The 12,000-nt window shown below is 38.6% G+C and overlaps 1 protein-coding gene across 1 annotated transcript in view; it reads left to right on the top strand.

The window, feature by feature from the left end:
* The window catches only part of FAM149B1 (family with sequence similarity 149 member B1), a gene marked incomplete at its 3' end in the record, with an annotated part of 28,915 nt that overhangs the window by 14,405 nt on the left and 2,510 nt on the right, over positions 1-12,000 (top strand). Inside the window, exons 8-12 of the mRNA XM_084244904.1 lie at positions 2,666-2,790; positions 4,593-4,699; positions 7,238-7,462; positions 8,648-8,771; positions 9,006-9,131. Coding sequence (XP_084101030.1) covers positions 2,666-2,790; positions 4,593-4,699; positions 7,238-7,462; positions 8,648-8,771; positions 9,006-9,131 — 707 coding nt within the window. The remainder of the gene's footprint in view (positions 1-2,665; positions 2,791-4,592; positions 4,700-7,237; positions 7,463-8,647; positions 8,772-9,005; positions 9,132-12,000) is intronic.

The following is a 12,000-nucleotide window of genomic DNA, read 5'->3' as shown; positions in this document are numbered from 1 at the left end:
CTTTTTGGGGCTAACTCCCACGCGCCTATGCGGGTAGCTCCCTGGCCGGGGCCTGAACTCAGGTCGCAGCGGTGAGAGTGCTGAGACTAACCCCTAGGCCATCCTGGAGGCCCCTGTATATTTGACTTTTTAAGAATTATTTGCATTGATTTTTCTATGCTGTACCACAAATTATCACAAGCTTACCAGCTTCAAGTGACGCGCATTTAGTATCTTACAAATTTGTGAGTCAGAAGTCCAAGAGCAGACTAGATAGTCCTCTCCTCAGTATCTTACAAGGCTGTGATGGAAGGTATTGACTAGGGATGGGTTCTTATATAGAGGAAGGCTTCACATTCCCTTTTTGTGTGTTCCTGGAAGGATGTAGTTCCTCTGGCTAAGTCACAGCAACTTTATTTTTCAAAGCCAGCAAGAATGACTGAGAGCTATTCTGCTAGTAAGACAGAAGCTAATATAACATAACATAATCATGGAGTGACATTTCATCACTTTTACAATCATATGTTGGTCTGAAGTAACTCACAGGTCCTGCCCACAATCAAAGGGAGAGAATTACACAAAGGCATGAAGTAGGAATAATGGGGAGGCTATTATCTTAAGGGTTAGTACCATAGTCTTCCTTCTAGCCCCTCCCACATGCAAAATATATCAAACCTCCACCCAAGGTTCCCAAGAAATATCCTATTGGAGCATCAGCTCAAAAGTCTAAAAGATCTAGGAAACTGAAGGTTATACTTACATCTAACCATATAATCCAGTCATTCCACTCCCAGAAACAAGGTCTCTGACGCCACCGCCACCACACCCAACATAGTAGTGGGCCAGAGAAAGGATAACACTTAGAGAAATTCCAACTTAAAAACTAGGGAGGAAATGAAAGATATGTAAAAGGACAATAAATGTTAGCTATTACCACTATAATAAAATACCTTTAAATGTGGAAAGAGAACTCTTGTATTTTGGGGGTGGTTAGTTGTTTGAGTTAATCTGTAGGTGCTGTTACAAACCTATCTCTACTACTAAAGCAACTTTTTATACCACTGTGTGAGGAAGAAATCCAAACTACATCCTGGTCATATGCAGTAAGACCACATGCCAACTTGTGCTATTTTAAAGTTTTTTGAATCTATAGAAAAGTATATAAAACTGAGTGAGTATATTTTTAGTAATTTGTTTTAAAGTTTTAACCAGGCTGATTTTAAAATCTGAAATGTAGAAGAATATTGTTTTAAAATAATTATGTGTTTTAACCCTAATTTGCTGACAAAGAAACAAGCTTCACTGGACATTTCTGTTAAGTGATACATACCTTCTCTGAATAAACAACAATAGTAAACAAAATTATGATGATGATGGAAGTTATTTAGAAATAATGACCAAAAGAGTTCATATTCATTTTACTCAAAAACGTGGTTCATCATCTTGGGTTCAGTTTTAGATTCATAATTGGTGAAAAGTTCTAAAATTCCAGTATTTTACAATTATGATCAATGACATTATGAACATTCTTGAGCATTCCTCCTGGTATTTATAACAAGAATCTCTCCAAAGGTAGGTACTAAGGAGTGGAGTTCCTGGGTCACAGGCAATATTCATCTTCAACTTTATTAGGTCACTCTACATAGTCAGCAGTTACTGCAACACTAACAGTACATGAGTTCCTGTGCTCACAGTCTTAATACTTACTGATCAAGTTTTAAATCTTTGTCAACATGTAAAAGGTGTTTCATTGTAGTTTTGTTTTAAAAATCAAGATGTTATTTACAAACAGCAGAATTCACTCTTTTTAGTGTACTACTCATATTTTCCTTTTCATTTTTCTAGACTGAATTCAGAAATCTTTTTTCCTAATAGTTCACTAATTCCATCTTCAGTAGGACCTATTCTGATATTATCTGTGTTGGGTTTTTTTAATTTTGGTAATTTTAGTTCTCTTCTGTAGTTTTATCCTTTTTCAGTTCTTCTTGGTCTTTTTTATGACATCTTGCTCTTTACTCTTATCTTCAATTGCTTCATTTGTTTTTCTGTATTCTGCCACTAATCTCAATTTCTGATCCATTTTTGTTTCCAATTTGCTGATTCATTATTTTGTTTATTCTTTCTCAAGGTGTCTTGTTTCCTTGTGTATTGTGTGGTTTTAAAGGTAGTAAGGTGTTACCTTGTAATTTAATGTGTGGGAATTAAGACTCAGATGAATGATCTCCTAGAGCTAAACTGTCCTAAATACTGACTATAGTAACTACTAGTCACATGTAGTCATTTAAATTTTAATAAAATTTAATTAAACAAAAATGAAAACTGAAAATTCTTTTTCTCAGTCAGATTAGTCCTATATTAAGTAACTTATAACATGTATGAGTAGAGGCTACTCTATCAGTGCAAATATAGAACATGTCCATCAACTCGTAACCGTTCTTTGTTAAGCTTTGTTCTTTGTTCTATAGATCACTTTTCTTTCAGCAAGGTACGAAGAGGCATAATCAGACAGAGAAACCACTTAAATTCTTAGCTTGAGGGGGGTTTTTTTGAACCATGAGGTGGCGTGAAATTGGGCCAGAAATACAAGTGAAGCCTAATTTTGAGATTATGCATTCTCAGGGGAGATTTTTCATAGTACTAGGTAGTTAAGATATCCATGAATAAGAGATTCTGTTCCTTTGTTCAGATGATGAGAGTAATGTTGCAATCACAAGACCAGCCTCAGAAAGCCCCTGCGTGCTGAATGAACTACAACCTTTGGTCCTACCTCGAGTGCCACAGTCTAAGGTGCTATCCATGACCTCAAATCCAGTAAGTGCTAAAGATGAAAGTACTGGAAACCTATGGCTATTATTGCCAGAGAAAATTTGCTCAGTTTTTAAATTGTATTATTTATGACTCAGTTTTTTTTTTTTTTTCCCCCAGTAAAGCTGTTTATCATCATAATCAAGTGACTCTTGATTAGGGTTGAAAATTCTCAATCAACAATTTTGAAAAGGCATCCATAAGTTGTGCAATCTAGAAGCAACTCTTTGTTCAGCCTATGTTTGTTTTGGGAAGGATGAAGGATATGATGAAAAGAGGGATCATCTCAGATTTTCTATGGTGTTAACATATCTTTTAGTTTCTTCTTGACTCTTCCTCTTATCTCAGACTACCCAGTTGTTTTATTTTTAATATTTAAATTTATTGCTTTATTATTTTGCTTTTTTGATGGTTATTCCCATAACCCAGGTGTAAATTATGGCAAATTAGAGGAGAAAATCAATCTCAATTAAGTCTATGGACAAGTATAAAGATGGCTATTTCTCACAGAAGGCTTATGAGCCTGATCTTATTCCATGTGTAATAATTTATGTATTCCCAGTTCCAATGCGCCATTTACCAGTGTAACTTGTGGGGCAAAAAAAAAAAAAGGTGGGGTGGAGGGGTCCAGAAAAAAGGGTTCTCATCCTGGGCCATGTTCATCAGTCCAAAGTTTTATCCAGGTATAGTATTTGCTTTATTGGTATAGTGGCCAGAAATACATCTGGATTTGCAAAAGAATTACTTAAAAATAAAGTGAGCAGTGGCCATACCTTATCACGTGATAAGATGAACCAGGTTAACTAATCCTCTTTTGGTGGTGATAAATTATTTCTACATGAACTGGTCTGGCTGTGGCTTACCCTAAATCCTGAATAGCTGACTTAGATGGTTCTGGTTTTAATGTTCAAAGGAAGGAGAAGTGTTAATCCAAACATTCTTGAGAGAAGGTAGGAGGAAAATGCCTTCTTTGGCAGAGATGATTAGAAAGGGTATTGAACTGATGAGCTGAGAGAGAAAACAAGCAAGACTGTGAGGAAGCAATGTCAGTCCTGGTAAGATTAAACCCTGCTGGGCCTCTTTGGTGGCACAGCGGGTTGAGTGCAGCACTGTGAAGCTGTCCGCAGCCTCTGCAGCACAGGTTTGATTGCCGGCCAGCCAAGGAGATACCCACATGGCGCAGACGACCTCTCCTGACTTGCCTGCTGCTCCCCTCAGCAGTGTATTTCAGTCAGTCTGCCTGTTCTGCTCCCCACTGTCTCTCTGGTGAATCCTCTCACCCCCCCACCCCCGCATCTCTGGCCTGTACCCCAGTTCTTCTATAAATAAAAATCAGTCTTTTAAAAAAAAAAGATTAAGCCTTGCTAACATTAGAACAAATTCTTACAGTTAGAATTTAGGTTATCACTGAGCGCTAACTGCTCCAGAGTTACTGAAGGACTAATTTATGAAGAGTGAAGAATTGTGCAATGGTAAAGGGATTATGTTAGAGTTTACCCTTTTCTTATTTAATGTAATGTAAATAGTAATATTAAAGGTCCTCTTTCCCATGTTAGAGTGGTTATTAATTGCTTTCACCCAGGATCATCAGGCTTTCCAGATCTGCTGTCATATAGAAACAGAGGAAAGGACTGACTTGTCATGTTATCAGTGGACTTGGGGTACCAGCTGGGGTTACTTGCCAAGGTGTTAAAATGTTGAGGCACAGGAGGAAATGTATAAATGACCTACTTTGTAAATACTAACTTTTGGTAAAATTGGGAAACCAAGTAAACCAATAATGAGTAATATCTTCTTTTGACATGTAGATGAGTCTCTGTCAAGGAGCAAGTGGTCATCAGCCAAATGTGAATGGTCTCTTGGTTCATGGGATGCCTCTACAGCCAAGAAATCTCTCCCTAATGGACAAGCTCCTGTAAGAAGTATAAAATTTTATGGACTATAGAGTTTAAGTAGATCAATGAGAAATAAAAAGGAGAGCAAAGTCAATCAGTGTGCATGTACTGAATACCTACCAAATGACGAGACACCCAGGGAATAAAAACATCTAAGAGAAATGATCTCTAACCCTGAATAACTGGTGATATACTGGAAAGAGAATCCATACCTGGGTAAAAAGAGACCTAATCTAACAAAACAGGGCATTTTTGTGAAAGTGCCAAGTGTAGTGCAAAGAGTGCTGTGGCATCCATTGCCAAAGGAGGAAGGCATTTTGGATACTATGTCTTAAGTTTTGAATTTGTCCTTCAAAGATAGGAGTTTTGTTAAGCAACGAAAGCAGCAAGCCTATCCTAGGCAAGAGGAATAGTATGAGAAAGGGAAATACAAAATATTTAGAGGAGAAAGTAGACCATTTTCCTATAGTAGGATAGGAAATAAGTTAGAACTTGAATGTTTCAGGCAATAGATTTCTGATGATAAAAAAGACTGTGGTGATTAGTGGGGAAGTTGAATGTCCTCTGATGTTCTATGAAAGGAGTGAAGGTTAGCACTAGGCCGTGCCATTCTGTTGTTTCCATATTGTTGCCTGGTACCTACTCTTTTATTGCCAGATAATAATCTATTTTAAGAACACTCCACAATATGTTTATCCATCCTTCTGCTAATGAACACTTGGGTTGTTTCCAGATTGGGGTTTTTAAGCATAAAGTCATTATAAGTATTCTTGCACAGATCTTTTTTATGGACCCTATGGTCCCATTTATATTGGGTTGATATCTAGAAATGTCAGAAAATAGGTATGTGTATATCCAGTTTTGTAAGAAAACATGTTAACTTTCCAAAGTAGTTTTATCACTTTACACTCCCACCAGCAATATATGAGTTTCAGTTTGAGAAGTATATATATTTAAATGAGGAATCTGAACAATTTCACAGGAGTGGAACATAGATCAGATAGAAGCACAAAGAACTGAAGCTCAGGAATTTAATCCAAGAGTTCAAGCATGAGCTACTAAGGGTCTGTACTCAAGTTATAGCAAAGGACAGGAAAGGAATGAAATATTTGTGGAGATATGAGAGAAATGAAATTCTATAGAAATAGAGGAATCAGGCCTCTCCGGTGGCGCAGTGGTTGAGCACTGGGTTGCGAAGCTGCCCGCAGCCTCTGCAGTGCCGGTTCAATCCCCGGCTGCTCCCCGGCCATCGGAGGAGGATCCCACATGGCGTGCAGACCTCTCCTGCCGCCCACTGCTCCCCTCAGCAGTGTACTTCGGTCCTTCTGCCTGCTCTGCTCCCTGCTCTGGCTCTGGTGAATTCTCTCACCCTCCCGCGCTTCTGACTGTACCCAGTACTTGTATGTATGTATCAATCAAACAATCAATAAATAAATCTTAAAAAAAAAAAAAGAAATAGAGGAATCAAAGTCAACTATATGATTTCACACTCTGAGGAAGCTTACTTAGGGTGAAAAGGTGTTTGGTTTGGGTGTGCTGAGTTTATAATGAAAGGTTCTCTCACTGGAAAAAGGGAAGAGGTCAGATTTGGAGGATCTAGATTATCAAATCCAGAATTATGAGTAGTCCAGAAAACAAAATATGAGAACAGCGAAGGCCTAAACCTTTGGTAATTAGAAAGCAGTTAGGGCCTGTAAAGAAAAGGTATGTGAAAAGTTAAGGCAACAGGAACACTAAAAAATCTCCAAACACTGAAGGTCATTTTGCACCAGAGGACACCAAAGTGCTCTGAAACACTGAGGAATTTACTGAAAGCCAAGAGTACATAGCAGAACATTATTCTTTGTCTTTCCCAACATTTTGATGGGCAAATACTCTCTCTCCTAGGGTAGGGTTAAACTCCCTACCCTCCCACCTGGAGGCACAGTTTAAGTTACTAAAAGCTCCTGAACTAGGTATGGTATTTTATTTACCAGGGTAATTAGAGAAAATGTTGCATTTCAGTTTATACAAATAGGGATCTACTGCTATCCTGCTGCCTGGGCAACAGAAGGCTCTGGACCTTTGCCTGCTCCCAGCTATCCAAGAAACCCAAACCCCCACCGCTCTGCAGTCTCCAACTAGCTCAGTACTTTAATCTCTGCAAATGGGGAGGGGCGATCACACCAATGCCGCACTGCTCCAAAAAACCACATTCTTCTTTCAACTAAGTCTTCCTGGAGATATTCCTGCAGCACAAAACAATGCCTCAAATAAGATAGGAATTTGAGTAAACTTTTGAAAGCCCTTTGAAGTAGATAACCTTATTAGTCTTCACTGGTGACTGCAATCTCCATTCTAGTAAACTATGTGAATGAGTAAAATGATAATCTTTTCTTAAGCCCCATGCCTCAGCTAGATTATAAGATTTCTAGAAAGTATGTTACTTATTCAATAGTTTTTACTTCGGCTTTTCTCTACCTTGAATGTATTTTGAAATCTAAGGCTTTTCACGCTGAGTCATGTCTCTCTGTATAGACCAATCTTGATTTCATTGTGTTTTCTGATTTGGCCACTAGAGATCTTGATGACAAGCTACTTTTGAGGCCTGGGTCCAGTACCATCCTTTCAACTCGAAATTGGTCAAATCGAGCCCTGGAGCTTAGTACGTCATCTCTGTCATATACAGTGCAGTCCGGCAGGAGACGAAATCCCCCACCACGTACCCTTCATCCCATCAGCACAAGCCATTCACGCGCTGGAACACCAAGACCTATGGACGAAATCCTCAGAGGATCCCGAGTGTAGGTTTCAAAAGCATAGTTTCTAGATTTTGCAATCTATACCTAGAAAATAATCTTTACATATCCTTATGACATTGATTTAAATCCACTCAGAAAAAAAGGGTTAAATTTTAATGTAATACAGATACTGTATAGGTTTAGTTGGAATTACATTTCTATAAATAAAATGCTGGCTAGATACTTCAGTGGGACTTACTAAAGGAATAAGAGATATATGTAATTTATTAAACATTTTCCTTAGTGGGAACATGCTCAGTGAAATTTACCCTAAAGTAAGTTAATTCTCCTTTAATATTTTGAGTCATTTGGGATCTACTTATTCCACTGATGACAAAAACTTTGTAAATATCACATTGATAAATTCATAGATCTTAGCTTATACAGCAGTGGAAATAGCCCTTAGCATTTCTTAGGAAATACCACAAAGAATATTCATTTTCCTTTACCTACCTTTCATTTACTAAACACTGCAAATACCTGGGAGTCAATTTTTGTATGAAATTCTTTCATTAGTTGTTGAATCACAAAACATCTTAGGATGGGTGACTTCTAAGGTTATTACCAAGGGTATGAGATAATTAGGCTATAACTTTGGAATTCATCTTCTCAGTTAAACATGTATTACTGTATTTTTCTGTAATGTAGCTGTATCTATACTAATACAGCCACTGATTTATTCATTTGGGAATGAGTGGTTTTGAAGAATATAATCTCTCATTCCTCTGACTGCTTTTTTTCAAAGGGGACAAATAATTTGTTATTTTCTGGGACCAGTAAGTATCACTCAGTTTCAGTTATTGCCTTGGGTACGAGTAATACTGCAAGCTACTCCAAATCCCATGGAAGAAAATGAATACTTGGAAATTACAGTTATTAGTGAGGACAACCAGAAGGCCCAGAACAGTGGAAAATTCCATCAGATGTGAAATTACAAATCCAAAATTAGAGGAGAAATACATAACAGAGGGAAAAGTATTTTATTCTAGTTCTCTTGTGAAAGGGTCAGCTTCTGCTCTGCCCAGTTTCAATAAAATATCAAAAACTATGAAGCCCAAAACAATTTTCCAAAATTCTCTTAAAAATATAGGCAGCTTAAAGCTTTCTGTTCATTTATTTGATTTCTAATCAGTTTGCTTCTATTATGCTTTCTTATATCTTGTTGGTGTTTGCTGGTGGGATCTGCAGTCCAGTGGCAGCCGACTCGCTCTCTTCTCCCTCACCAATGCCTCTGAGTCGAAATAATCTGCTGCCACCTATTGGCACAGCTGAAGTAGAACACTTGAGCACTGTGGGGTCACAAAGGCAGATGGTATGTCTCTTTCATATTGCCTTTCCATGTACTTATGAAACCTTATGGGCAGTAATTCTGCAGAATCCGTGCTCTTGCTCGATTTATATTGTTCTTGGTCAAAAGTACAACCTGAATTCTAAATTTGTAACAATGGAATTGGAGCTGCTTAGCTTGCAGTTACCATACCTAGTAGGTAAGGGCACAGCTCCCGCTATAAATTAACTGTTTTTGCAATCTTTGTCTTCTCTGCAGAAAACCCATGGTGATACCAATCGAGCTCGAAGCGCAGCAGTGGATGAGCCTAACCATCAGCAGCCCCAGGAGAAGCTCCTCTTACCTGACTTTTTCTCCAGGCCCAACACAACTCAGTCATTTTTGGTAGAGTGACATACCTCCTTCTAATGGTCTTGCCAGATGGGGAAAAATAAGAGACAAAAAAAAAAAAAAAAAAAAAAAAACAACCTAGTATGGCAGACTTTCAGATATAATGGTTTAATCAACTCCAAGAATAAAAATTGAGGTTATAACAACAGGTATTGGCAAGTACACTTCACCGAAATTATGCCAGTCCCTGCCACTCATTCTTTCAATTTGCCTGTAAAACACATATAAAAATGACAAGTTCTAAACTACTTAAAAGTTTAGATATTTCTGACAGCAACCAAAAAATATTAAACCCCAACATGTATCAGATCAGCCTAACTTCATTCTCTAACCCTCTGCTTACAGAGTTAAAAATGTGACTGAACTTTCTCTGGTGAATCCTCTCACCTTCCCGCGCATCTGGCCTCTACGCCAGTTCTTATATAAATGAAAATAAATCTTTAAAAAAAAAAAGTGACTTAAGTGGTAGATGAGTTAGGAATTTCATTTTTTCAATTGTTTAAAATGCTGACATTGCCTACCATCAGATGTGAATTTACTAGCCCTTTTACTTTTAAGCAATAAAAAAATCCTGGTTGGGAGATTGGAGATCATGTGCTGACTCAACCCACTTATAGGCCAGGACCTTAGCCCCAGCTCATCTACTTTGTGGCAAGAGTGCTTGGAGAGCCTGGGGAAGTGAGTGGGGCCACACTTCCTGCTCAGTCCTCTGGGACCCCACAACCAACACCAGTTTTCAGAATGGTGGTATTTATAGCTCATTTATCAAACTCGTAACCCTTAAACTGTATCATTGTAAAGCACTGTACAATCTTTCCTCCACTAGAAAAGTTGTGAGAATAATATGAATGGGATAGTTTATCCGTTTCCTAGAGCTGCTATAACAAATTAACACAAACTGGGCAGCTGTGACAACAGAAATAAATTCTCTTAGTTCCAGAGGCTCAAAGTCCAAAATCAAGGTGTCAGTAGAACCATGCTCCTGCTGCAGGCTCTAAATTAGAATCCTTTTGTGCCTCTTCCCAGCTTGGGGTGGTTGCCAACAATCCTTGGTATTCCTTGGCTTCCAGCTTCATGATTCCAATCTTTGCCTCTGTCTTCACAATGGCCTTCTCTCCTGTGTGTCTTCATGTTCAAATTTCTCTCTTAGACTAGTTATTGGAGTTAGGATCCACCCTAATTTGATGCAGCATTTATTAAGCAATGTTTGGTGATTATATTATACAGTTAGATTATCAACTATTTAATTTTTTGGCTGTCTTAGGAATACAGCATTTCAAAGTCTCTTCTCTTTCAGTATAAATATTGAGTGCACCTCACATAGTAAAGGTAAATATTGCTTGATGAAACTGTAACAGGGTGGTCCCCAGGAAAGGGGGAGGTTCCCTGCCCCACCCAAGGGAGGGTGGAGCTGAGCAGGAAGAGGAGAAGCAGAAGAAGAGACTGAGGAAGGAAGCAGGATGGAGCCAGGAGACCTGGAGGAGGCACATGGAGCCTAGAGACACGTGAAGAAACTGCGCTTGTCTTTTGGTGGTGGATGGGGTGACACAGATGTGGGTGAGACCCATGGGGAGGTGACAATGGCAGCTTTTATCTTGATGTTGATTTTGCTCTTTTCCTTCCGGGCTTGTTTGGTTGTTTCTGACTCTTTTCTGTGGGTCCCCACTGGAAGATGCTTTAGACTTGTGGCAGGCTTTGGGGCCTTGCTCTGGGCCAATCCCATATGGATGGAGTTTTACCCACTAGGGGACGGGTAACTTTGGGTGCTTCATTTAGAAACTAGACTCTTTGCCTTACCTGTATTGTTTCCTAGTTTTTATTAAAGTTCCTTCCCATTAAAAAAAAAACAAAAAAAAAACAAAAAAAAAACAAAGTCTCTTCTCTTTCAGATGTTTATAATAACAAAAGTGAAAAATTCCTACTTTAGCTATTTCTTTCCCAACTTACTGTCATAAAAAGGAAGATGAACTAGTAGATGTTTCTAAGAACATTAGATCTGAGGGCCTCCCTGATGGTGCAGGGGTTAAAGTCTCAGTGCTATCAAGCTATCACCAGCCACTGTGGTATGAGTTAATCTCCAGCCAGGGAGCTAACCCACATTGCACAGCAGACCTCTCCTGGCTCACTCACTACTCTCCTCAGCAGTGTATTTCAGTGGATCTGCCTGTTCTTCTCCCGACTCTGTCTCTGGTGAATCCTCTAACCTCCCCCCTCCCCCTCTGGCTTACACCCTGGCATAAATAAATAAAAAAAATAAATCTTATTTAAAAAAAAAAACCCACTAGATCTGAGACTGGGCCTGGGACTGCTAGGAGGCATGCTGCTCCTAGGTGTTCTCATCTAGGAGTCAGCAGGCTACAGTTCATAGGCCATTGAGCATGCTGCCTGTTCTTGTAAATGCATTCATTCATTTATGTACTGTCTTCAGCTACTTTCTCCCTACAACAGCAAAACTGAATAGTTGCAGTGATGATCATAGGTATCACAAAACCTAAAATATTTTCTATCTGGTCCGCTATAAAAAATAAGTTTACTGACCCTGGATCAAGACTGTGAGGCTTCATCAGAAAATAATTCAAGTCTCTTGATTCTAAAGCTGACAGGGAGCTGAGAAAAGGGGATGTTTATTTTAGCAGTACTAACAAGATGGCACGATAGCTGTTTTTTCACATATGTGTCTTCAAATACTTCAAATATCTTAAAATCTTTAAATTTCTTAAGGTAATTTTGAAATGTTTGAGTCTCATATTGAGTGTCACATTTCAAATATGGTGGCACAGTCATGGATATTTCAATGTTGCTGATAAGGCTTTGTTCTATTGTTTTAAATAGCATGTTAAGAGAAACTGGATAAAATTCCCTT

This window comes from Talpa europaea (assembly GCF_964194135.1).
Source record: "Talpa europaea genome assembly, chromosome: 10".
NCBI lineage: Eukaryota > Metazoa > Chordata > Mammalia > Eulipotyphla > Talpidae > Talpa > Talpa europaea.
Note: the sequence above shows the minus strand (reverse complement) of the source record. Positions and strands in the feature narration are given on the sequence as shown.